Below are 27805 nucleotides of genomic sequence, written 5' to 3'. Positions count from 1 at the left end.
ATTTCTGTATTATTCATTTTTAGACTTCTATTAAAACACAGTTATACAGAACAATTGCAAACAATCACAAATTGCATCTTATTTACAGCAACTATCACACACACACATATTTATTTATATTATGTATATATTCCTTTGCACAACAGTTTGGTAGCCGGAGGAGAAAATAATCAATGATATTAAAACAAATAAAAATTCAAGAGGCATTCCTCTCCCCGTCACCTCTGCCAAAACAAATACACACATCTGAGAAATATACATATTTTACAGATATCTTAGAAAATGGCTTCAAATTTGTTATTGAACCATGTGACGGTGCTCTTTAATATTATTATTTATTTTTTAACAGCTGTACTCAAAAATTTGAAGATCATTACTGATAACCATTTTTATTTTTTACAATTGCAGTAATAATGACATTAATGAAAAAATATTAAACAAAATGAAAACCTATTGGAAACAAGGTTTTTACAGTTTCAGTGAGCGGGATCAGAAGGGCATATTAGCCATATTTCCAGGACCATAGCCAATGGGACTGTCAAGGGACATCCCCCGCTGCCTAAGAGATTGGGGGCCCATCATGCCAGACTGTGGGTGTGGGGGCCCCATCATGGGGCCCTGAGGAGACATGAGAGGCCCCTGTGGGCCAAAGGGATCCCCTGGGATGGACATGCCTCGCTGTTTGGCCTGCATCATCATAAGATTTTGCTGAGCCATCAGGTTGTGCGGGTGCTGCTGGGTGGACATCATGGCTGGGTGTGGATGAGAGGGGTGGTGGAGAAGGCTGTTGGCCATCATAGTTTGCTGCTGATGGTGATGCTGTTGCTGGAGTTGTTGCTGGGGCCCCATGCCTGTCCTGCCCATCATGTGTCCTGGGTGGCACATTGGGCCCATGCCCCCACCCGAAATCATGCCCCTCGAGCCCCCCTGAGGCATGCCAACGCCAGAGCGCATCCCACAGTGTGAGGGGTGGGGGGGGAGATGCTGCTCTGCCATCATGTTCTGTAGGTTGGCAATGTGGGGATTGGAAGAGGGGACGCTGCTATGTACGGGGCCGGAAGACGAGAGCTGCTTGAGGAGCTGTGGAGGGGGAGGCTGCTGGGATGGCTGACCCTGGTGTGGGTTTTGCTGTGGCTGGGACATTCCCTCACTCTTCGGGAAGTATTGCAGTGTGCTGCTGGGCTTGTCAGAAGGAATGATACGGGAAAGGTCAAACTCTGGGATGCCTGTGTGAGAGGGCCGGATAACCTCACTCAGATCTGGGCCATCGCCCATGTTCATGGGGGGGAAAGAGTCAGAGTGGTGGGGTAGGCACTGGTGGGACAAGCCCTTGCTTAGCAGGTGCATCTGCTGAGGAGGTATAACTTCCTCATTGGATTGGGAGAATTGCTGCTGCATCCCACCAATGGGGGAATGCAAGGGTCCATGAGAGGAAAGCTGCATGCGAGGGAAACCGGTCATCTGGTTCTGAGGGTGCATTGGTGACACATTACAGGGTCCCATCCCATCGGGATGTCCTCCACCCATCATGGCTGGGTTCATGCCAGGCATACCCATGGGGTTAGGGGAAGACAGCATGGACCCAGAGGGGTCATGGGATAGCTGTGGTTGCCCCTGAAGCACCATCCCCATGGGGCTTTGAGGTCCACTGTGGGGGCCCATGGAACTCTGGGAGAGGAGCATATGGGAGGTCTGATGGTTTCCCATGTTTCCTAATGGGTCACAGAGGCCAGTTTAAGTAATCACAAGGACAATTTACTAAACTACAATAACATGGAGATTTTCTACAGTATGCTGCTTTTATATCAAAATGTTATATATGAAATGTAATTCTAAAAACAACACTGGAATAATTGAATCAGAAGAATGTATGGCAATCTAATATATCTAAGTGATCCTTAGCACAGACTAACTGAGAGTAGTTGAAAATGCTCTCCTTTGAGAGAGTTTCAACAAATGCAGTGATGAGGGGTTACTATACCTCCAATGTTGACACCGGATAGAAGAGGGCGATCTGGGAGCATCTCATCATCAGAGGTGGCGATGGTCTTGATCGCATCATGGTAGAGTGGAGTGGAGCTGGGCATTGCATACTTGGACATCTGGGACATGATCAGGGACAGAGGATTCTGGGATGGAGGGGCATCTGGAGAGGTGGTGAATGGCATGCTTGGATTCATGGAGCCAGGCTGGCTAATGGGGGTGGAGTTTGAACTTCTGGGGGGCAGTGATGGGCCTGTAATGACCAATAACAAGGTTATACATCTTTGTCAAACAAAATAATATGAGGACGCCTGCTAATACACACAAGAAGTACTTGGACTTCTTCAAATTCTTACCCGTCTCAGTGGAGCTGCTTCCACTGTTAACCACTCCCTTTCCACTGGCTGGTCCGGGACTTTGTAGAGCTTTAGGGGAAGATGTCCAGCCAGGGGAGGCCACAGGCATAGCTGGGGACTTGAGCCGACCAGGAGAGCCAGAAGGGGAGCGTAGTCCCAGAGAGGAGGGACCCATCACCTGAGGGGACTTCATGGAGGTGGTGGACGGAGTCCCAGCACCAGAGGCAGCAGGCAGTGGGGGGTGAGGTCCTGTGGAAGAGATCTGAGAAGGAGATTTGAGGCCTGGAGTTGAGGGGGAGGGCATAATGGGTGATGGTTCTTGGTTGAGAGGTGGAGATTTGAGCTGATGAGGGGGAGGTATGGCTGGAGAGACCATGGGGTTAACATTGATTGACAGATCAGAGGAATGGTGAGGGCCAAGATCAGCATCTCTGGGGCCTGTGTTCATAGGCATGTGACTGAGCCTAGACGTTCCACCCATATGCGTGGGACCCTGCTGGTCAGGCCCAAATATGTCAGGCCCAGGCTGTTGGAGGTAACCCCCCTCGGCTTGTCCCCCTGGGAAGGGACTTTGATTGGGGAAATTGAGGGGTCCATCAGGTCCTGGGATCATACCCTTATTTCCTCCCCTTCCATTTTGTGAAGCTCTGATGCGTGAAATCTCCTCATGACTCAACATCTCTGCCAGAGGACCTCCCCCACCAGGCCCTGCTCGCAGCTTCTGAGCTAGCATCATCTGCTGCTGCTGTTGGATACTCATTTGCGGATTCATGTTCATATTAACATTCATGTTCAGGTTGCCCCCCATAGGGGAGTCGACCAGGTCTCTCATTTGGGGACCTCCTCCACCAGGAGAGCCCATCATATCACGCGAGCTCGGGAAGTCCATAGGTTCTACACGCGAGGGTGGACCTCGCCCCATCCCCGCATTAGGGAAGCCTGGCCCCCCTGGGTTATCCATTAGCCTGGGACCCAGACCACCCTGCTGCTGCTTAGCTAACCGGTCCAGCTCCAGCCTGTGGAGCCCCTGCAGCTGACGCTTCTCCATGATGCGGAACATCTCCTCACGAGTCAGAAGGCGGTCTGAGTCAGCCTGCAGGTGCTGAGGTGGTACACCTGGCCCTCCAGGAGGGTAGCAGCCATGAAATTGACCCCCACCACCCATGTTGAGGGGCACATCGTCCAACCAGCCCATTCCGGGCCTAGGGGCCCTCTGAGGCCCCAAACCCTCCATTGATAACACTCCTCCTGGGCTGCCTGGAAACCCTCCTCCACCAGGTGGGCCTCTCTGAGCCTGTCCCAGGAACCTTGGGCCCCGGGGCCCTTCTTGGTGCATGTCTATCATACGAGCATTGCCTCCCATCCCACCTCCCATCATGGGTCCAGGGCCCCACTGCTGCTCTCCGGGCTTACTGTGGTAAGGGGGAGGGGGTCCCCTCATCATCATAGGAGGGCCGCCTTGCATTCCCATCTCAGACATTATTCTGAAATGCTGAGGGTGGGTGTGGGGCTGTATTTCCTGTTGACGTCTCTTCTCCTGATAGTACTCTTCCTGGAGCTTCCTCCAGGCCATTTGTTCAGGGGTCAGCCCATCAGGCCCCAGCAACGCCCCCATGTCCATCCCAGGGGAGAGGTGGTGGTGAGGCGGAAGACTGTGGTGAGGGCCCATCTGAGGGTCATCCATGCCAGATCCACCCAGACTCTGTGTTTGGGAAATGATGGACTGAAGGGGCTCCTCATACTTCTTCATGGGGGGCATAGCTGAGGGCAGAATGTTGTTGCTGTTGCAATTTCCAGCACTATTATTACCATTCTCACTGTCCTCAAGAGCACTACTGCCATCAGTGTTGTTGTTATTGTTAATGTTGTTATTGTTAGGGTTGCTGTTTGGGCCACCTGGCTCCCCAGGGGCTCCTCCAGTCCCACTGCGCAGCAGCAGCCTCTCTATGTCCCGCAGGGTCTGCAGAGAGCGCTCCCTGTGCTCCAGCTGCTCTTTGGACAGACCATCAGAGTTCCCTGGACCACCTCTCTGTCCTGGGTCACCCTGCAGGTGTGCTGATAAGACAGAGGGACTAGCAGAGGGAGAAACACCTGCGCTAGGGTGAGGCAACACAACTGGCCCATCTCCACCTCCAGGGCCTGAGCCTGCCGCTGCAGTAATGGCCATGCTACCTCCCCCTGGTTGATGGGAGGTGGCATCTGTGTTATTACTGGAGACTCCACCAGGTCTGGCCTGAGACTCACTGTCTGCATTTCCTGTTGATGACGGTGTCCCTGCAGGCTGTAAATGACCCCCAACACCCCCTCCCACGGAGGCAGGCCTGGGCGTCCCACTCTGGGATCTGGGAGTGCCCATGGGTGGAGTGCCACTGGTGCTCATCTGCTCTGACAGACTGGGGAGCTTCCCAACTAGGGTACACTGTGAGAAACAATGGGACAGATTTAGGTGACAGGGTGATAGACTTTTAGTGTCAACCTCTGATATAACAATCAGAGGTTGTCTCTAAAAAAATAAGAAGAAACATCTATATTCATGACCAAAGCAACCCATTGCATACCAAAAGCGAAACACTTACTGTATATCTCACTTGTTTCAGCACAAGTACTTCCTTTTCGTTTAAACAATTGAAAATAGAAACAGAAACAAAGAAGTAGCAGAAACAAAAATAGACAAACAAATACAGCCTCCCACGTCCTTGCACCTGCAGTGGTGCACCTCACTTTCACTCCCCAGCATTCAAATATAAACCTGTATTGCTTGCTATTGTACTTCCATTTGTGTATGACTGGCTGTGTGTGTGGGGCACTGGGCATATAAGTGTGTGCAACGTTATTCTTTTGAGGGTATGATTGTGGATAGCTGACCTGCTCCAGCTTGGTGCGTGGGACGTTCTGCTGGTGAAACAGAAGGATGGAGTCTGTATGGCCGTGGATTACTGCCTCTGCAGCACTGGGAGACAAACAAAGAGAATATAGGGTTACAGTGCTGAGCACACTGCAGTTGCTCCACTAAAACCAACAATGTAAAATAGCAGCACTTCATTTTCCTTTGGCCATTACAGCAATTGTATGTTCACATGTTACATGAATATGTGCAAGAACCATAAATATGCATGTGTCGCTGCCTGTTTGTCTATAAAAAAGATAAAAGTCAGTTCAGAGGGGTTATTACAACACAAAACTATGCTGTGTATTGAAAAAAAAAGTTGTATGTGTATTGCCTGCTCGTTTGTATTGTACCCCCATTAATTTGTAATTGTTTATCCCTTATGACTGCATATGTAGGCATGTACCGCTGGAGGGCAGACGCGAGGTGGCGGAGAGTTCACTTGTGGGCTCGAGCTGCGGTTGTTTTCTCAGTTGGCAGTTACACCCGAGACTCTGTAGCTACTGAGGACAGCCAGCTCACCCTTTTTCATTTCTATTATTCTTTAAGGTTAGTGAAATGTCAACAAACACCTCCATAATTACGCTAGGCCTATACGGCAGCTAACCAGAATATGTCGATTGTGTTAAAGGTATTCTGAATTATTGATTGAGGATGGCTTGTAGAATTCGCCAGCTAAGCTAGCTCGGCTAACCGTTAGCGAGTGAAAACAGAGTGGGTGTTATTCCAATATTTGGAGAACCACATGGTAAATGTGCCTTATGTATACCTGTATGATTATTTGTTGTTTATTAATATGAAAAGTGTTAGTATTCATGACGGTGGGTTATAGCCAAATACAAATTAGCTAAGGTTAATAGCTAGTGATCCAGTGGCTCGGTTGCCATGGTAACGGTAGTAACGGGAAGCGGCCCGTGATGTCATTGTTGTAAAAAGAGATTTATGAATGGAGAACGAAGAATCAATTGTAGCAAGGATAGGACATTTGCGGATTGTGATATGGGAATAACTTTGTATATTCCGGAATTAGATTAATATTAATTAAAATAAGACATTTTGTAATAAGAATGAATATGTTTATTGTTGATTATTGTATATATTGTTATAGCTCAATTGGCAGTTACCCACGGGACTCAACCACTGAGGACAGCCAGCTCACCCTTTTTCATTTCTATTATTCTTTCAGAATAAATTCATCCTTAAAATATGACGAACTGGAGTCCGATCTCTACTTCATGTGTGTAACACGAGCAGCACTCACCTGTTAGCTAGGCTGGTAGTAAAGACATACACCACTTGCTGGGAAGTGCGGGATAGCTCTGAACGCAGTCCTGGTCCAAGACTGCGTCCCATAGCTGGACCCCCAGATTCAGGGATGGGCCCTGCAGTGGAGGAGGGGCCTGACAGGGCCTGGATAGGCCCAGTCATCACTCGCTCCCCTGAGAACAACAAAACAATATTACTTATTACTTATTTTTTCACTTTGGACATTTGCTACTTCCTATTTCTCCACCTTTCTCCTGAAGTATGCACATGTGCACTTCCCCACCAGGATGTAAAGGCATACGATTGGTCTAAGCAGGGGCTCTTGCACCAACCCATTCCCATTTAAATCCATATGGGGTCGTGCACAAGTGCATACTTCAGGAAAAGGGTGGAGTTGTGGGACTCAGCAATAAGTTATTTATTGGTCTAAAACTGCTCATTCAGGAATTAACTGTACCAAGAAATACTCTTGCACAGTGGGATATGGGTATCGTACAGGTTGTGTTTCATAATGTGAGCACTAGATGGAGCTAAAACATGAAAAGCCTACCCATACTCAAGAGCTTGGTCAATCATTCTGATATTGCCTCATCTGCTACAATACTTCTGCTATGATGTGTGTGATACAGTTGTAGGTGGGTTGAATTTAGAGAACTCTAATTTCAAAATAAAATAATAATAAATTGTATTTGTTAGGCGCCTTTCAAGGTTGCCTTACATAAAAACAAGTAAAAATACAGTACAGATAAAAAACTGCTTTCTGTTACCAAAATGAGTCCTGCTATAATCCTGACTTTCATACATTTGTATACTGTATTCAGCACTCTGAGCTTTAAAAGACAATACTTGTATCCATACATCAAGTCTAAGATAACATAAATTGGCCCTGCTTTCACACTGCCTGGAGTGCTAACTCGCGTACTCAAGAGTTTTTCCCCTCCAGTGCAGGACATGTTTTCCCTAACACCAGTACTATCAGTATCACTGTGTCAATGAATTACTGAGGGGGACCTGCCCTGATTGACAGACATTAGGTATAGATCCTAGTGACTTCCTGAGAGCTAAAAGAGGCTGAGAAGGCCATAGAGTTCACACTTCACACACACAACATTCAAATGTAATTCACACTAGCATAAGCTAATAGCCATAGACCTAGAACCAATAGTGTGACGGAGTGGATCAGCACAATTAGTTTATGAATTAGTCTTAAATGGTCAATGATGATCCCTTGAGTCTCTTTTCCAGAACAGTGTGATGTGACTGTAGTAGTGCTCAGGTCAGGTGACCCCCTTACTGGTGCATTCATGGTGAGCTGCAGTGTGTGGTTTGTCCTCATCATCCTCTGTGTCTGGCCCAGAGCACCACTCATCTCCACTGTACGGCTGTTTCTTCTCCAGAACACAGCGCCGCTTACTACGCATAACACCCTCTACTGGATAGAAGCAAGAGAGAGACACACACACATTTTGGATGTGTTATACTTTTGTTAAATTATTATTTATTTTAGGGATAGCGATCAGTACACAAGCAACCCAATAATGCATCAACACTTACAATTGATTCTTATTGTTACCCTATTTGGCAGAGGAGAGCCTCCTATTATCAAATAACCTTGATCAACAGACAGTGTGGCAGAGGGGAGATGAGACTGCTGTGTCCTTGGCCTGTTGTGCACACAATCTGAAAGCAGAGGCGAGATGAGCTGACCTTTTCTGCATCCTCTTTTGTTCCCAGCAGACATTGGTTTACATAAATGGGTGAGTCAGCTCACTGTCCCCCCTCTCTGCTAGCTGGTTTACATTCTCTTTAATTACTGTCCCTCTCCAGGTGTGGTGGCTTGAGTGGTTTGAAGTGTTTGTGTGTGTGTGTGTGTGGGGGGGGGGGGGTGACTTGCATTTCATTTGAATGTGTTTTAATTTGTTTTCTACTGACAGAAATTAGATCACAGAGGGTGGGAGAGGGAGTGGAGCCGGAGGTTTCCCTTCAAAGGACCCGCCCTTTCATTCTCTCCCTCTTTCAGCCCCAGTTATTCTTTGTGTTGTAACCACACCCCTCCCTCTCAGTATATCAAGAAGCCCTGTGTGTGTGTGTGTGTGTGTGTGTGTGTGTGTGTGTGTCAGCAGTGTTACAGGAAGCCCATATGACTCAGTTTCTCAAAATCATATTACTGCTTGTCATTCTCCCCCACCTTGGCACAGTCACTCATGTGACCTTACACACAAAAATAAACAGAGGCCAACAAATGCAAATAAGGACAGCATACACAATGAAAAACATGCTAATAAAACACTACTTCTGATACAGTTGACAACTACTGGAGTCAAAAGCATATACAGAAATGACAAGTGTAGATCTATCACCCCAGTTCTTACACCCACTCTCATGTGTCTTGCCTGAGTAAAATCCCTTTACCTCCACGTCCACAGTAGTCTCACCATCTCACCAGAGCAGAAAACCCTGAACGCTCTTTCTCCTCACACACGTCACTGTGCAGCTGCACAGCACAACTATCAAAGCCAGGGGGAAATTCTGACGCCTCACAGAAAGGTCAGGGCACTCAAGTGTGAGTAAAAACGAGTTATTCAGTACTGTCGGTCCACACATTACCTTCCTGCTGGGGGTGGTTTATGTATGGAGATAGATTACTGCCAATATTATTGTGAGTGCAACTCACAAATGCGTACCATGATCCATAAACAAAAAATACTAAGCACAAATATAATGTACTATCCACACACAAACCTCTTGATTTGTATTTGTAAACCATTATTTTAATACAGGCATAATTTGTAAATATGGCAAAATATTTGTGAACAAATGCTCTTACATTTACAAACCAATGTCACAATGTGTGAATAAAAATGAAAGCAGTGACAAACATCTTTCCAAAGTTATGAATGAAAGCATGGTTTTGTGTTGGTATCTGTCAAATCTGCATTTGCGAATCAAATTCTGATTTGAATCAAAGTCTGAATTTGCTTTAATTTGTTTACAGAATTTTGGCACTAACATTCTGTGTGTTCATCAAGAAATGATTCACAAATGCATCTCAGTTGGCTATCTCCATTCAACTTAAAATTTTTGCTCAACCCTGTCATGGCATCTGTTGTCATGGTTACCCTCTCTTTTTCTACAATAATATTGGCAGTAATCTATCCATATGTATGTTTGTAATCTGGTATTTCCAGATATAGAGGTAAAGGAAGTGTAGGTCAACACATTTAAACTGTGCATGAGTTTGTATGTGTATGTGTGTGTGTGTGTGTGTGTGTGTGTGTGTGTGTGTGTGTGTGTGTCCTACCTTTGGCATCGGGCTCCAGGACCGGGGTAATAGCATCTCTCTGCTCAACAGAGTCGATGGAGACACTCCTCTCACGCTTAGACTTCGTTTTAAGCATCCCTCCGACGCTGCTGATTGATTGGCTGATGGTCTTCAGCCCAGGGTTGCCAGGAGAAATTTGATTTGTTTTGACTCCATGGTTCCCTGCCCCTATGCCCTTTGACCCCAGGTTTCCGGCAGGTCTGTGCTGCTGCTGATTTACATTGAGGATCTGGGACTGGCTGTCGCTGGTCACTTGCTTGCCATGATTTGTCCGTTTATTGTCAGGGTGCATTTGATTGGCTGGTGATTCAAGTGGAGGTCCGGGACAGAGGTACAGACGGTCGCGTGCCTGTCCGTCTGTAGACATACACACACACACACACACACACACACACACACACACACACACACACACACACACACACACACATATTGAATTGGGGATCATGGTGACTTTAAAATAAAAATAAAATAATATTCTAATTATTGCACCCCACTGCATAAACCATTCCTATAGTAACATTGTTGCATCAATGCATATGGCTGGGGCTAGGCAACTCACCTCTCAGATGCTCAACTGTCACACAGTGGCATTCTGCTCCTTGGGACTCTTCAATGAGGGGGGAGAGAGAGAGAGAGAGAGAGAGAGAGAGAGAGAGAGGTTCAGCTGGGGGAGGGATTCAAAAGTTGATCTCCAGTGTTACAAGCACCTCCCATACCAAGCAGTTTACAAAACTATCTCTAGATTAGCACTAACTTTCTCTCTCAAGCTCAAACACACAGTAAGTAGTAGGACAATGAATATTCCAAATAATAGATAGGTAAATAAGCTCATTACAAAGTGTGTAGGCTATGTTTAGTTACTCTATAAAAGTCCTCTCTCACAAATAACTGCATGTCTACTGCATAAGGGATCATATAAATATCCCTTAATCCTTTTGAGTGTGACCTGAAACCACAAATGAATCTACCAAGACGATGATGCCAATATCTCAGCCGTCTGGACTGGCTTCACTAGAGCTGCCAGGGACACAGTGAACCCTGCTGAGCAGTATTCAGTTTCCATGTTCTGAATGAAGGGAGGGGACCTGGGGCAAGCCATACAACTGGATTCCCATTCTGGGTTCATGTCCATGACTGCAGGCTGACGCCCTCCTGACACTGCCACCTGCCTGTGTCCATAACCCCAAGCAAGTCTCTGCTTACAACCTCTTACAACCAACAAGATTTGTGTGTAGTTTCTGTATGTGTGTGTGTGGTCATGTGTAGAGAAACATTCAGTACATTTCTCCACCGTTTACAGGTCTCAACAAGACACCTCCACACCTGTTGTATAAGGATTGCACAGACACACACCCCTTACACTCATCTACATTGATTGGAACTGGTTTACTAACAGGTCGGCCAGAACTACCAGTGAAAACACTTTTTACTTTAAAGTAAAAACTTAACCGCACACTATGGTTCCTTGTGACAAAACATTTCATGACATTCTGCTGATCCCTTCCCACACATACACTATTTCCACTTTGTTGGCAATTTTGGGTGACACAACTGCACAGCACATTACACAAACTCCTGTCCACTTTCCCAAGCAGAGCCATCTGTACCACTCACCTTAGCAGGTGATAGTGAACACACAAACAGCTATAATTAGTCATTAACTAACACTGGCTCCGCTGAACACAGAAAAGCGCTTTGTTCATTGACTGAAGACTTCATCAGTCATTAACCAAGGTGGTGAGGTCTGGTGCCGTCAGATCCCGTCTCTCTTCCGATTGACCCAGTAGATCAAATCACTTTAGACTACTTTGTGCAACACTAGGCAGAGACGCACACATGCAAGTTACCTCTCCATGATCCCCAGATCTACATGGTGACTAGTACCGGGGGAATGAGATGAAACTTAGCTACATCAGTAATTTGCATTACATACAGTGCCCTGTGTAAGTAATAGGACAGTAAATCATGTTTTCTTTTTTTGGCTCCATTCCCAAGAGTTTGGATTTGAAATCAAACAATTACTATGAGGTCAAAGAAGAGATTGTCAGCTTTTATGTGATGGTGTTTGTGTACATATTGGTTTCATATTGTCTCCGGTGATGCTCTGCCAGGCCTGTACTGCAGTTATCTTCAGTTGTGGTTTGTTTGCCTAAATTCTTATCATCAAGAAATTAAATGTATATTCAACTGGATTTACATCTGAAGATTGACTTGGCCAGTAAAGAAGTGAAAAACTCCCTACTTGCTTTGGCAGTGTGTTTTGGGTCATTGCCTTACTGTATGATGAAGCGTGAGCCAATGAATTTGGAGGCATTTGCTTGTACTAGAGCAGACAAGATGTTTCTGTACACTTCAGAATATATTCTGCTGCTGCCGTCATCAATTAAGACAAATTAGCTAGTTCTAGTGACAACTATACATGCCTGCTTGCCCAAACCATAAAACTTTCCACATGCAATCACTCTGGTACATGATAATATTCATTTTATCTGTCCACAAGACCTTTTTCCAGGCCTCTGCAGGCGTTTTAGCAAACTGTAACCTCACCATCCTGGTTCGGATAGTGACGTATTCTGCGAGTGGTAGTTGCTGACACATTCACGCCTACCTCCTGGAGAGTGTTCATCTATTTATTTTATTTGCAAAGTTACTTGTACTATGACAAATGAGAATTGCAACTGTTCAGTGCACTGCACAAAAACATACAAAAATGCACAGTGAAAAGCATTCTTAAAACTTAGAATACCCCCTGCGCTTTCTGGTTGCCAACCACAACCACTGTAATTTCCATTAATGGATTATTCCAGCCCTCCCCTCCCCAAGACAAACTTTATCAAAGTGGCAAATTCCGCTCTCTTCCCGAGAGTAAACAAACCTGCGTTGTGCAGTCCATGGTTGATTGAACTACACACCAAGCTGCTTGTGACAAAAGTTAGCTAGAATGTCTGACTCTGAAATGAAATAAATGATTGGTAAATAATATCTTACTGTGTGATTCCTTATGCCAAATAACTCTTGTTTAGTCAACATTCTTTTAGTTCACAACTGTGCTACTTGACTGCAGTCCAAAGAGCTCATGTTACTTTGCTCAATTCAGCCACTTCAGTATGCACTCCAGTAACAGCAAACACCAATAAACAAGTGTATTAATTCATAAAAATCCATATATGTATATATTTTGCTCTGGAAAAACCCAATTAGACTGATTGTCTATAATTTCAGAATGTGAAGCTGACGGACATATTTGGTGTTGTATTGGTACATTGGTATTTCTGTAAAAGGCCAATATCCGCTGATAATATCGGTGGTCCAATATATCTGTCGGGCTCCAGTTTTACTATATTTCTGTTAGATTTTGTCCTGATTTTTCAGCCTAATAATTGCTTCCTTGACTTTCATTGAAACCTCTTTGGTGTGGACAGACTCAAACACAAAGCCTAGAATCAATACTAGACATTGACAGCTCTCTTATGCCTGCATAAATGATGTGACTGACCAGACTTGACTGACCAGAAACACTGTCAAGCCAATTGACCCGTTACTTTTGGTGAAATAGAAAAAGGGTTGTAATTTCTAAATGGTGAAACCAATATGTACACAAATACCTCAAATAAAAAGCTGAGAATCTCGACTTTAACCTCATAGTAATTGTTTGACTTCAAATCCAAACGTTTGGAGTATAGAGCCAAAAGAAGAATAACAATGCTTCACTGTCCCTATTACTTACGCAGGGCACTGTATATGACCCAACCAAATGAACAGCAGGAGAAGGATAAAGCAGCCTGTTTGGGCCTTTACACTCTAAAGTGGCGATCCATTGGTTATTTTCCATTGATAGTCCTTTCCAGCACTATTTCAGCAACTATGGTGGATGCGTAACCAGGCCAGCCCAGTACAGCTCAGCTCAGTTCTGCTCTGTAGTGGATATTAGGGTTAAGTGTGTGTGTGCAGGCAGAACACAGGCTGAGCTACACACAGTCACCCGACAGAGCCAAACTGAGCTGAGCTGTACTGAGCTGGCCTGATTACGCATCCACTATAGTGTTTGAACATTTGGGTTGAACAGTTCGGGTTGGTCCTGTATTGTGTAAAATCCCAGTAAATTACTTTGAAACAAGAGATGTGATTGTTCCAGAAGAAGAGATGTTTGCCCCTGTATTACAGAGTCCAGAGACTGCTCTCTCTACACATCTGTTTTTTTTCTCTCTGAGAAACAAATTCAATTTATTGGTGCTTGGAACCTAACTTGCATGCTCCACAACAAATTAAGAAGAAATGGAAATAATTCAATGACTTTGAAATGCAGAACACATGGTATTTATTTACAAAGATGACTGCAGTTTATATAAAAGACTAAAAGTATAGTTGATCGTACAGATATCACTGGCAGTGGAAACAGATATGCACGCCTAGGCCAGCCTAACTTCTTGGAATGAATGATTCAGCTGAATTTGCCAGAGGATTACCTAAGAATGATTATATTTGATTAAGTACTGACTGTAGAAAACACTGATGTTTTTATTAAAATGGATCCATTTAGTCAACTATCAGAAAGTAGATACTAGATTCAGGAATCCTGGGTGTCTGTGACTATTTATCTAAAGTATCTCCCTGGGGCAAGGGTATAGCCACAATAGTGCAGGTCACAACATGGGGTGTGTGTGTGTGTGAAGAGGGAGCTCCTATTCAGCCCCACAGTGGGTCACACAGTACACGCCATTAATAGTATTTTTAGAGAGCAAAAGGGTATTTATAGGACATGAGTCCCCTGGGAAGGCAGAAGAAAAAAGTGAGAGGGAAAACATAGGACCAAATCCAGAGAGGAAGACACTGGGGCCACAGATCTGCCTTGTGGAGTGAGACCGGTGAACACTGAGGCCAGAGTGTTTTTAATTACGATGAATGGAACATAATGTTTATCATGCAGTAACCCCCCCCATACACACACACACACACACACACACACAGTTGAGGCTTTATGACACTGGCTAGCTTAACAAACTGTATTTGATCACGGTGCCACTTGTAATGTGGACTGGGACTAAGTGAGGGAAATGAGGTGAATGTGCAGGGCCACTGTGCGTCCTCAGGCCAAGGCTAGACAAGGCTCTGTCTGGCAGAATACGTATGTTTGTTTCCAAAACAAGTCTACTGAGAGCCTACTGCAACTTATCCTTGTGGGAGCAGGTTGTAGCCTAGCCTATTTGGTTTAATCAATTTAAAAATAGCAATAAACCTGAGATTGTTTTCTGGTTGAATTATCCCATCTTTTAGGGAATAATGTGGATAACAATAACAGTCTACATTCTACTAATTATTTGGGTCAACCAAGAATGGGTCTTCAGTACGTACTGTAGGCCCAGGTAGCTTATGTCGTAGTGAAACTGTAAAAAATGCTAAAGAAATTAAATTCTACTGTTGCACCCCTCTATTCAACACAAGAGATCAAAGGTTGATCATGGTAACACACTGGAGTCTCTTCAGAGCATCACCTGACAAAATGACCTTTGAACTGTCCTTACTGGTGTTATTGACAAGGCTCTTGAAAATGCACCCAAAGCTTTGAAGGGGTACAGAGAAATGATGCCCTTTAAAATATGGTAAGTTAGCTAGGTGCCACAGGATTTGAATGTTCTTACAGGTTGTCTAATCAAATACTTGTGAGAGAATGATCCTACTAATTTCTTTATCAAGTGTATTTACCTTACTAGACAGGTAGGTGTAGAGGTGAGTGCAGCAAGGGAGAAATGAAAGACAAGAGGAGAGGGCAGAAGAAGAAGGAGTAGAAGAGAGAGGAGGAAGAAAGGAGAAGAGAGACTGCCTTTGTCCGTCCGTCCCCCCAACCCCCAGCACGCGCAAGAGCGCAATTCAAAACCTTGACCCCCACTGCTGAAAAAAAATATCATAATTGTCTCATGAAAAGTGGCATAATTCCTACGCTAGTATGTGGAACCAATCTTCAGATTAGAAAGAATCCGTGATGAAATCGATCCTAATTTGTGAGATTCATGCACCCTTCCATTGCTTTCTATAGGAATGCTACTTATGTTGCAAAAACATGAAAACTCAATATACATAGTTAGTTACTGTTGTTTGAAGTTACTTTTAGAATAATGTATGTGCACTGTTAAGTTTGCACAGTTGCAGGTAAAGCACTGGTTTCATTTCACGTGAAATGTGAGTTGCTCAGCTGACTGGTTTACTGAACAGTCTATGCTAGTTTTCGTGTACATTTCCAAACTAACTTTGCTAGTAGTAAGGTCAAGTAACTAAGAAATTTGCCGGAGAAAAACATGTAAATAATTGACAGATTTATTGTTTCTGTTACGAGTAGTCTACACATTGTAACCAAGGTATTGTAGCCGGGCTACTATTGATCTATCCCATGAGCGTTTGCAAGATACGAGACAGATCAGTGCAGACTGAGGCATCTGACGTGATACAATGAGCGGAAACATTGCTTTCACTACTACACCATCAGAGCATACACATCACACCACAGCCGACACGCCTCAGAGCCATGTTACCAACAACCATACACGTGACTGTCTAAAACTAATGTCAATGATGAATGATGGTCAAACATTCAAAATAGTCAGTTGAACTCAAGACAGTCAAAAAACATATATTATCATTTAAATCAGAAATATTACTTTCCAAATATGTTCTCTTTAACCAAAAATGAGAGATCAAATAATGTGCAGGATTTCTTCATTTTATGTTGCCACAAAATAGTCTCCTCAGACACAGCCTCTTTCTAGACTGTCCATCCCCTGCCCACTTAAATCACATTCTGCCCCTCCTCTCAATCACACCCTTGTTCTCTCTTCCAACATGCTGTTTGTTTTTCTGCAGCCTGTTGACGTGGGACAGCCCAGAAGCAGAACAAAAGGTTACTGCAGGTCAACACCCCAATGTGCAAGACATGAGGCACTGTGTGTACCACTGGAAGTGATATAAGTCTCTTATTCTTGTTGTAAAAGCCAAGCCCTGGGTTCCTGGAGATTATTATTTGCATTTTTGTGTCTAGTATGTGGTCCATATTGCAGTTGCTTGCCCTGTATAATCTCCAGCCTGCTTGCAGACATGCTGGAGGTAAAAGGCAATGCATTATGGGACAATGCAAAGGTGACAGCCAAGAAATCAACCCATTGTGGGGTTGAAGCAAGTCGTTGTGGCAACAAAGTAAGTGTCAGATGAGAGAAAAGAGAGCTTGTAAGAGAGAGAGAGAGAGAGAGAGAGAGAGAGAGAGAGAGAGAGGGGAGAGAGAATGATAAGTAATGGTGAAAGAAAATAAGGTAGATAGCCTTTAGACCATCACTGCTCTATTAATTAAGTGTTCAATTAACATAAATGGAACACAACAACCTAAAGAGGAAAGACCAACCATGATGTCAGATGTGACTCAGTTGAGGAGGAGACACAGTTAAGACTAAGAGCACAAGTGGCAAGAGCCAAGCAGAGGGAAAAGAAAAAGAAGACTGGGCTAGTGCAAATAGAGCAAGCCAAGACAAACAGTCCAACTGTAGTCACGGGTTGGAGAAGGACACGCCATTAATAGGCCCATTATAATGTCTGTGGAGTCACTCTCAACATGCCAAAAAGGTGTGGTGCATGGTGAAAATGTGTGCGTGTGTGTGAGTGAGAGAAATATTGGGATGATACTTGATGGATTTTTCTTAGGTGACCCCACAGAGAGACCGCAAAAAGACTGAATTTTAATGAAACAACTGCAGTCACTCACTCCCAGGTTTTTCCTTCACCCTGGGACAGGGAAGTGCTGGGCTCAGTTTGCACTGAGGGTCAAGGGTTGTATCTTTTCCAACACATTCTGGGAAGTGGGCCAACTAGAGCAAGGAAAAAGACCAAATTGCAGCCACAGTACAGACAGTAGGGAGACAGTTTGACACAGAAGGAGTAGGGGAAAGAGAGAAGGAACGCTGATGGATAGAGGCCATTCTGTGAGTAAGAACTGAACAGCATTCATGCAAAAAGTAAAAGAGAAAGTGAGGAGAGCAAGTGGAGTAGAACCATGGTGTGTGTGTAGGTTTTTCAGAGAATTGAAGCCATAGTCAACCATGAATGTAATATTGTCATCATAGCACTTCTTAGGCCTTATTTCAAATGATAAGGCTAGCCTGTAGCCACAGCCTACCTAGTGTTGACTTCAATAAGCAAGGAGGGCAGCTCATTAACAGAGTAGAGTAGCACAGCCCTTATTCTTCAGTTTATGTCAGTCCTAAGTGTTGAGCGACAACAGAACCTGCCCAAAATGTAGGCTATTGCATGAATAAACGGCTAAGCCCCTCCCATGTATTCTCTTTTTGTGGTATCACAAAACCCTGTTTTCACTATGTTCTTTGGTCTCTCAGGTCTACTCGTCTCGTGGAAACCTTCTCAATATCACATTATTCTTTCATAGCTCACCTTAGCAACGCTGCTTGTAACTCATCCCAATGCTCTCAGATCACCTAACCAGATAAGACACACTGTCAGCAGCACACCAAATCTGCCTCTGCTTGCACATGAGTAGTCTCTGTGTAGGCATGCAGTACCTGCCATTGTGCTTATTCATTCAGATTAGGCCAATTATCATTCTCTAAAAAACACAAGAACTAACTACAAGTCATCATGTTACCTTGGTATAACCTCAATGTCTTTGCATGACTGAATTTGTTATCCTAGACCTAGAGGGTTGTAGTTAGTGATGGAGTGGAAAGACATTCAGCACTAGGCCTATACCATAGACCTTGTGTTGAAGCCCTGGGCAGCAGATACTAGCCTAGTCCATAAATAGGCCTGTAAGTGCAATGTGTGACAATAATCAATGTGGAAGTCACCTGTCAATCATAACCAGGTATGCAAAAGAGGAACATGTTTCTTTAGAGTGTTGCCAATCTCCCAGTCACAATTCATATCCTAGAGGATCAAAAAAAGTTTCTTGAGCCATTAAGGGAAAAGTGTAACCACTGATCATATCAGAAGTGTATTGACAAAAAATCTGAATGTTCTATTCTGGTTTGTGGAGGTGGGTGCATCAACATGTGGCCTGGTCTGTGTTATGGGGCTCCTTATAACAGAATGAGTGAAAGCAAGCTCATTCACAAGGATGACAGCAAGAACTGAAACTGAAATTAACAAAAAAGGTCTACTAGGTGTTGTATACAGAAGTGTATACAATGGGCTGCAGCCCTTGAAGACAATTCAGATCATGTTGCAAACACTGTTTAGTGCTATATATAGCTCACTCGGATATCACACACACAGCACAGACAGACTGATGTAAAGGCTGTGTTACCAGTGGGCCAAAGTGCAGTGTCATAAACCATAATGTATTCAGGCTCAACTGGATAACAATGAGTGGTCAGGACCACACACTGAATATAGTAGACGCTGATGCAAAAACAGGGTACTCGTGTAGACATTAAAATATGAACACCAGGGAATCGATGGATCAAACATGAAGACATGTTGAGCTATGAGCCCAAATCTAACTTTTTGTATACATTGAAATGTAGGCTAAATGATAGCACAAAAAAAAATGTGAACAGCGTGGCGCTGGATTGCATTATCAAAACCCGACTTGCGTTTATTCATGTCAAAATGCGCAAAAGATACAGCTAAAACACTGAATTCACTGAGGAACATCATAGCGCTATCACCTTTCCTTTAGTTTTTTTAACAATGTCGTTGGCGATCAAAGATAGTTGCTCAATCATTACTAAATATATAGTTTAATTTGCCTCGAAATGTTTACATAGTGGCGCCACCAAGTTTACATCGTGGCGCAGCGCCCACTCTTACATTCTTTGGGGAGAACCCTGAAGTTTAAATGAGTAACTGTAGCCAAAACCCATCAGGCAACTAGACTATGACCAGTTAAAAGTGAAGCCCACCATTAACATGGTCCCGAAATATAATTATTATAATAGCCTCATAGATATCCTAATAGCAATCTTAGATTTACTTCCTGGAATAGTCTCACGATGAGATTAATTTTGATACAATAACTAAATCACTATATGTGGGTCCCAATACTACTACTTTTCACTTTCACTAACCACTACCACTCGGATAGAAATAGAATGAGTAGAATGGACATGGTCCCTCCGCCGACAGCAATTAGGATGGCCACAAACCAATCACAGAGCTTACAATTGATCATGTGGGAAAACGGCAGCATTTATTAAATAAATAAAATGTGTTTAAATTCTCAATGATTATTCAGCATTCAAAAAAGTGAAATGCGGAATCTGTGTATGGTGGAATAAACATTATCTGTTACTGATGGGACATTTTTGCTGTGGTTTTAACTGACTATTCCACTGATTGTGACCCAAGACAACCGATTACCATTAGGCTACATAGACTGCATAAAGCTATTCTTTTTTTTTTACTGCCTACCAATCAGTAATTTTCACGCCTTAATTTGAATGGTCCAAGGAACTAATCTGATCTGAACAAATATTACTTTCTTTTCACAAGATGAAGTATGTTTAATTAAAAAGACATATACCGCAATATGTAAAGCCATGAATTTGACACATATTTCAATGTCCATCTACTCATGTTTCATAGAACATGTACATACATGTAAATAACTCATAAGATTCCAAATTTAAGTATTTGGTTGTTGCAATGGCTCGATCAGAACTGGATAGATTTATGCACATTACACACATTATGGAGTCAACCTGTGAACAATTCTAGGGTAGACTACAGTATTAGACCTTAAGCAATAATATTTGTGTTTAACATGTCTTAATACATATGCAATTATAAATCTATGCACATATATGCTGCATTGCACATGGTGAAAATAGAAGGGTATCCCGACTGGCCATTAGAGGGCACTGTTTCAGACCGTTTTTTTGGGGGGGGCGTATGAAACAGTCCGCTGAAGCATACATGACTGGTTCCTCAGCCGCAATCACACATTATTGACTTCAGCAGGTGGACTTCAGCTTCTCCTACATTATTGGGACACCCTTTAATATGGCAATACAAACATTTATTTCTGGGTCAAGAGGAAAAACTTGTGGTGGTAGTGGAAAGGAGATCTTTTTTTCAAGCAATGGGATGCACATATTAATGTTGTACATAACCTCAATTTGGCTCTTCTGGGTAGAAAACTTTAACATGAGTTTGGTGGAATACATATCATCATTCTATTTATTTGTGAGTGCTAGTGAAAAGGTGAAGTGAAAGGTTTTGGGACACACCGTATGACTTAAGACTATTCCAGGAAGTAAATCTGAGCTAACTAAGACATCTATGAGGTTTATATGAAAAAAGTTATTATATTTTGATGGTGATCATATCAATGGTGGGATTTTTTTTTTTTTGTAAAGCCCAATTGAAAGGAAGTAGCTAGTTAACATTGTACGTACAGGGGAGTTCTGTGTAAAATGACCCATGAGGAGCAAAATGTGAAATTTATCAGAGCATATCATATTTAGTCAAACAAAAGGTATTTTGGGGAAATTAAGTGAGAAAAACATTTCTCAAGCATCTTCCACCATAAGAATAGGGACAAGTAAAGGCTTTGACTTTTGGTCAAACATATGTAAAAGCATATAAGAAAACATCTACCAGAAAATGTAATATTAAATGCCCACTAAAGTGACTTTGATTTCCATATACATTTGTATTTGTGTACATCTGTGTAAATGGTAGGTTACATCTAGCAGGGCTTGATATTTTACATAAAGAGTACTGGAAAAGGACAGAAACCAAATGTTTCATATTTGGGTGATGCCAATTTTACCTGGTGAAGCCAAAACTCAAAACAAAACACTGGAAATTACAATTTTCTCTTTTGGGGGCCATTAAAGGTGTGTAGAAAAACATCAAACCTCATTAATGTTCAAGTATACAGTAGGTCAGAGTTTAATACGTTCATGTTTGAGCAACAGTAGCACAGTGGTACCGCAATGGCATTCATAGGTTTTATTTGAGGTATTTCACCTCTGCAAAGCAACCACCAAGGGGCATCATTGAGCAATTCTAATGGATAGGCTTAAAATGTGTTATAGACCCTGTTCAGTGTTTACAACCATTGCCGACTGTGAGCTGTAGTAAACAAAATTAACTCTGTATGTATGTCTGGGTACCTTCATAAAAATGTATCTATTGTTACACAATACGGTGAAGTATTTTTAGTTGGTGTTATTTCATTTGTAGAGCTCAGAGCTAGAGTAGGCTAAATAGAATATATTTAACTGACCTTGTCATTGCAACAGTTGTCAAGATTAGTAGTGCAAAAACAGTATATTTTACAGTATAGCCTTCCATTCTTTTATTTTACAGTATTATTTGAAAGCATTCCAAGTTTTTTAGGGTTAGTTTGTGATTAATGGGACAGTGAGACAATCTGACGTTTGATTGTTTTCAAGGTCAATCAAATGCTTTATTTGCCGTTGGAATGTGATATTTATTGCACACACATTAGATATGAGGCCAGCAGCCCTCCAGTCACCAGCTCACACCCGGCTCCCCCCTGGGGTGGGAATCGAACCACCGACTGCTGGACGGCCTCTCTAACCTCTAGGCTACCTGCCGTCCCTAGTGCATCCTATCTTGCGATAGGCTACAGTCAAACAAATGAAATAAATACAGTACCCTGCCTACGTAATGGAATAGTGAAGCATTTTTTTGTTATATTGGCTCAATACTCCAAAAGTATATTTGAAATCAACCAATTACTATAAGGTTAAAGTACAATGATTGTCAGCTTTTATTTAAGTGTATTTTTGTATATGTTGGTTTCTCCATTCAGACATTACAACACTTTCTCCATCAGAAATCTTTTTGCCATCATCAGAAAATGAAATTCATGTTCAATTGGATTTAAATGTGTTGAGAAGCTATTTTCAAAGATATTTCTATGCTACACTTGTATGCGGAGGTGGATATATACGCCTTATTTAAATAACTTGTGTGCCTCACTCGTATCGTTTTACAATGGACTGTCACTTGGAAGGGGGGAAATGTCAGAAAAGTGTTTTTGCTCCATAGACGGGAGCATGGAAAGATCTGTATAAACATTGTCACGAATAGCTTTACATTATATTGCACGTATTCCTGAATGAAAAGCATGCTGCAAAAAGAGCAGCCAGCACAAAAAAGGTCTCGTCTATCCACCAATTTCTCCCAGACCCTCCATCCAAATTATGATTATGAATTTTAGCCCCAATGATTATGCTAGAGGTTTAGCTGAAACGTCGCCACTGGGTGTATAGGGGGCATGGTCTTACAGAACAAGTCATTCACTTCTCGGATCTCTTGTTTATTACGCTTATTCAAATTACGCTAAAACATTTCCCGTTTCTCTATCCTGTCGCATGTTGGTTGCTGCCTGTGCACATAGAGCCTATGAGAGAATGCGTGATGATGCTGTGAGAGTAGATAAGGATATTTGAAAAACAGGAGTTGGTCCCATTCTTAAGATATGAAACTTGTCTGATAAGGCAACCCATCACAAAACACTCATTTTTATTTTAGTGATTATTTGGAGGGAACATCAATAATGTCAGCAATATCAGTAAATAATATCAACAGAGGGATGGATCTTTTTAAACATCCTTCACAGCTCTTGTCACCTCCTTGTGGTGGCCTTCGGCAGCAGTTCACACGTCTTCACAACTCATGCCTGCTGCAGACCACCGTTGCGATGGCAGTATGAACCTTTTAAACACTGGCCTTCTGTAGACCGCGGTCAACTAATATCAACACTTATATGTCGTTTTTTATTAAACGGTTTGGGTTCTGTAAGTTTAAGAATCATTACCCAGTGTCTGGATCATTCTGTTACCAAAAACCCACAGAAGTGTAAGACATTTTCAAATTTCTCTGCTCCATGAGGAGCGAGGATAATGAAAGTTAAAGAATGTAAGAGGTATAGGTAAATGTCTTTGCTTATATAAATGTAGTTTATGAATTCATAAGTGATTAAAACAGGTCATTCTGTTACCAAACCGGTAACAGAATAACCAAATCAAATCAAAAAGTAATGGAATTACTGAAATTGAATTGGCTCCATTCACTTATTGTACAGGTTGAACCTAAAATGGGAGAACCCATTTGGGTTTCATGCTTTTGGGTTTCTTTTTTCCTTTTCACAGAGGGCCCTACATAGAACTTAAAGGATTCTAAATGGGTTCTTCAGCAGGGACAGCTGAAATACAGTGGGAAATCATACAGTAGTAGTTACAAACCACTACATCAACATCCTGACCAAGCACCGCATGAACATCCTCATCTCATGCTCCAATAAATGGAGACTTCATAATTGAGTAGTGGGGAAAGCAAAGCCAGCAAATCACACAAATATGTAGCACAAATAACTTCCAATGATGACATACTGTACATGTGGCACATTTCTACAAAAAGGACATCAAAGGACTTATCTTCATCATAAAAGAGCACAATGACACTTACGGTGTGGTGTCCCTCAGATTCTTAGGATCCTTACTACACTGGTTGCAGACAATAAAGAACGTTTTCATTTTGCAGAGGCAAACAAGGAGAAGATTGGGTGTCTCTGTGTGTGTCTGCACATGACATACTGTAGGCAAATCAGTTTTTTATTACCAAAAGTGTAGGCTATTTTCTTCTGGTATAAATAAAATACACTGAAATCCACAAATTCCATTTATCTAAATCACATTAAATGAAGAATTTCAAAGGCTGATTTATGTTTATTGTGTTTTGTGAGTTATCAATTTCCCTTTTTAATGTTATATACAAGCTAATCAAATAATACATTATTACCTTAATGAGTTTCTATTATATATTTCTACCTTTGTGCCCCTATTTTGGCTAGATTATCATGTAAAGAATTACATTCAAATCCAGAAATTAAGCATTTCTTTAGGGGCCCATGCAGTCATTCTGTTAATCTGAGAGACAGACATTGAGATTGCGTATGACCCATCATCAATACCTCCAGACAAAATTCCATTACGTCTTGCAACTATCAGTGATTTCAACATGCAGGGTCACCAACAATATGTGAAGAAATCCATTCTAACATGCACTAGATTATTAGCTATGATATCAAAACATTTCAAGCTAGGCTATCATCATTTGTTTATAAGATCTATGTGAACGGAAACAATACAGTAAGTCCTTATTGCTTTGGTTATGATAGGTATAACACCTGTTCTTCTATCAAAAATGGTATTGATTCATATTAACCATAATTAAGGAGTATATTCCATTTATAGAAATTACAAAAATAAAATCATTGATAGCTGCTTTCACCAAATCCGTCATTCGGTTTCTTTAGCAGTCTGGAAAAGCACACTAACTTTGCTAGTAGTAGCTCAGTAGTGTTGTAAGTAAGAAGGCATGCTGTTGTCACAGCCACACAGACAGCAGGAGTTAGCTTGCCATAGCTAAAGGCTAGTACTACTAGGCTACTGCTGTTGCAATGAAATGTGTAGTCTAATTTAGCTAGCTTGTACCTATTCCCAATATCAAATAATGTGCTTAGCTAACGTTAGATAGATTGACCAATTATTCATTCTTATACAAAATCTCCAAGATAGCTACCTACTATACTAGCTAGTAGCTACTACTCAGCCGCACAACACATCTGCCAGATGATCTAGCTGGAAATTAAGCTAGCTAGCTAACTCGTTAAATAGCGAATATTTGCATTTACGAATAAGCAATATATCTAACTAGTTAGATAACCTAACTACCCAATGACATGCAAAGTCTGACTAGCGTTATATTAATATAATATGTGGAAACTGGAAGGACCACATGGAGGGGCCTGATGATCATTAACCTCACTGCTGTCTGTTATCACACTGCGTGTAGTGCAGTGGGCTAGTAGTCCAGCTAGCTAGCTCCCCTTGTAATAGTAAGATGACGTTGCCGTAATCTCGAGGAGGGTAGCTAACGTTAGCTAGCTACAGAGAGTACAGTACAACACACATCTGAGAACCCATTTGCAAACGGGACTGGAAAGTATTACTTTACCTAGCTACATGTTATTAACTAGCTAGCAACTTCAGAGAATAGACAGTCAATCACGAAACAACTGAAAACATTCACTAATATTGCCATGCGGCCATGATAATAGTTAGAAAAGATGCTGTCGTATCCATACCCCATTTCGTTGGAGGAGGCCGATGTCAAGAGTGGCGGCCACCCGACATTCTCCGAAGTGTCCGCCGCCACCGCTTGCTCGGCGTTACCACTGCGCAAGATTCTCTCGGTTAACAACCAACAACACGGGGCTGATGCATTCACCGGGCAGGCAGTGACAACTTCGCTATACATACGACGTTGTTATTTGTGACTCAAAAAGGTGGACGTCTCGTGTCCCCGAGCAGACAGCGGATCATGGCTCCAGTATTGAAGATATCTGGAGGGGCAGGACGTTGAAGAGCGAGTCCAGAGCATCCACACTACCAGCTACTGTCAATTACTGATGTGGCCACTAACATCTCTGCCCGTATTGTACTAACAGCTGATGATCTCCTTAGTCCACCACTGATTGAGTTTACCCTGTGTTGTCATTGTAATTTACTACTAATTGGTCAAAAGTGTAGCCTAGCTGTGGCGCCCGACCATAGTAGGTAATGTTCAGATAACCTGCATTATGATGTTGAGGATGATTATCCATAGCCTACAGATATGGACACAATGGAAATGTTTTATATTTTTAAAATATATCATCCCAACACTCATTCTGTTATTTGTAACCATCTTCTCACATTTGCCTTAACATAGTCAAATGGTTGTCCAATTTAACAACTACATCTGGGGGGCATGGCCAGTAGCTCAGTAGGCCAGTACCTCCTCAAAGATTTCTCAGGTGGAGACTCCCTCTGGTGGTATTAGAACAGATATATGTGGACTGCAGAACCACTTTCAGAATAGCTTGTTTGAAACCAGAGAATGTGGTACATACAGTGCTGGGGAGTAGTTCCACTACATGTAGTGCATCAGTTTAAACTGCATTTATCAGTAGTTGGTGGTAGTTAAACTACATTTAAATCCTAGTAGTAATTTCATCACATTTCCCTGCCATTTCTTCCCTTACTGCCTGGGCCACTCTGCTCCACCTCACTAGTTTTCTCTCTCTCAGTGATTTCAGAGTGTTCTCATGCTTTCTGTCACATGGACTGGTCATCTTTCACTGACTGACTGTCATGTGTTTGAAGTAGTTTCAATGCAGTGAACTACTTTTTCATAGTAGCTTTAGTTTGACAAACTATATTTCTCTCAAGGGTAGCTTTAGTATAGATCAACTTCTTTGCTTGTAAAGTAACTGGTCATGCAGTTAAATACTGCATGAGTAGCTTCCCCAACACTGGGTACTTGATTTTGTGTATGTAATGTATTGTGTATGTAATGTATATGCTAATTGTAATATATGTGTGTTTACAGTACATCTGTAATCTGTCTGTTTGTGTGTATGTGTGTACTGTAGGTCTGCAATTTGTTTGTAATGTATGTGTGTATGTTTATAATGTGTCTGCAACATTATTCCCCCCTCTGCTGGCTTGGACCTGAAACCTAGATTTTATCTCAATGAAACTAACCTGGATAAATAAAGGTCAAATGATGTTCTTGAAAGAAAAGAAAAGAAGATACAAAGATTTATCTTTTTAGACAAGACAGTTCTTCACAAAAACGTCCAGCCACTTCCACAGTTTATTGTTCTGCTGAAAAATAGTGATGTAGTGTATTAGTGCACTCATTACCATCTGAAAGGTATGACGTAGCCATGACTAACAGAATACATTATTTGTAACTTCCTTTTGTTGTTGTAAAGTGTGTTGACAATCTTGTAAAATGCACTTTAAAAATAAACTTGATTTGATAGAACTATTATTTAGGACTCACATTTCACTAGATATTTTCTTTATGTATGTAAAGTACATGGAACACAGACGATAAACAATAAGGGCAGTGGTGTAAATGCAGCAGTGTGAATATGTGCATCTGTGTGTTTGCATTTTGTTCCTT

The 27805-nt window shown here is 42.3% G+C and overlaps 1 protein-coding gene across 2 annotated transcripts; it reads right to left on the bottom strand.

The window, feature by feature from the left end:
- Window positions 1–9: 9 nt before the first annotated feature.
- bcl9l (bcl9 like) lies at window positions 10–26256 on the bottom strand. Of its 2 annotated transcripts, none has more exons than XM_083695397.1 (9): window positions 25938–26256; window positions 10377–10424; window positions 9794–10171; window positions 7787–7921; window positions 6488–6665; window positions 5205–5289; window positions 2340–4758; window positions 1982–2236; window positions 10–1712 (listed from the first exon to the last, which is right to left on the bottom strand). In XM_083695397.1, exons 3-9 carry the CDS (start codon window positions 10104–10106, stop codon window positions 490–492), a joined length of 4608 nt encoding a protein of 1535 aa, XP_083551523.1. In that variant the 5' UTR covers window positions 10107–10171; window positions 10377–10424; window positions 25938–26256; the 3' UTR covers window positions 10–489. The 2 variants fall into 2 exon arrangements, with proteins under 2 accessions (XP_083551523.1, XP_083551522.1); XM_083695396.1 differs by having other exon boundaries at window positions 7787–7924; window positions 25938–26255.
- Window positions 26257–27805: the final 1549 nt, after the last annotated feature.

Source organism: Argentina silus, assembly GCF_951799395.1.
Source record: "Argentina silus genome assembly, chromosome: X".
Lineage (NCBI taxonomy): Eukaryota > Metazoa > Chordata > Actinopteri > Argentiniformes > Argentinidae > Argentina > Argentina silus.
Note: the sequence above shows the minus strand (reverse complement) of the source record. Positions and strands in the feature narration are given on the sequence as shown.

Excerpts from the sequence above, each read along its gene's own strand:
- bcl9l (XM_083695396.1), bottom strand. The coding sequence starts at position 10,106 with ATGCACCCTGACAATAAACGGACAAATCATGGCAAGCAAGTGACCAGC. Across the intron at positions 7,925-9,793 it reads CCTGGAGCCCGATGCCAAAG|TAGAGGGTGTTATGCGTAGT; the intron begins GTAGGACACACA and ends GCTTCTATCCAG. Across the intron at positions 6,666-7,786 it reads AGCTCACCATGAATGCACCA|GGGAGCGAGTGATGACTGGG; the intron begins GTAAGGGGGTCA and ends TGTTGTTCTCAG.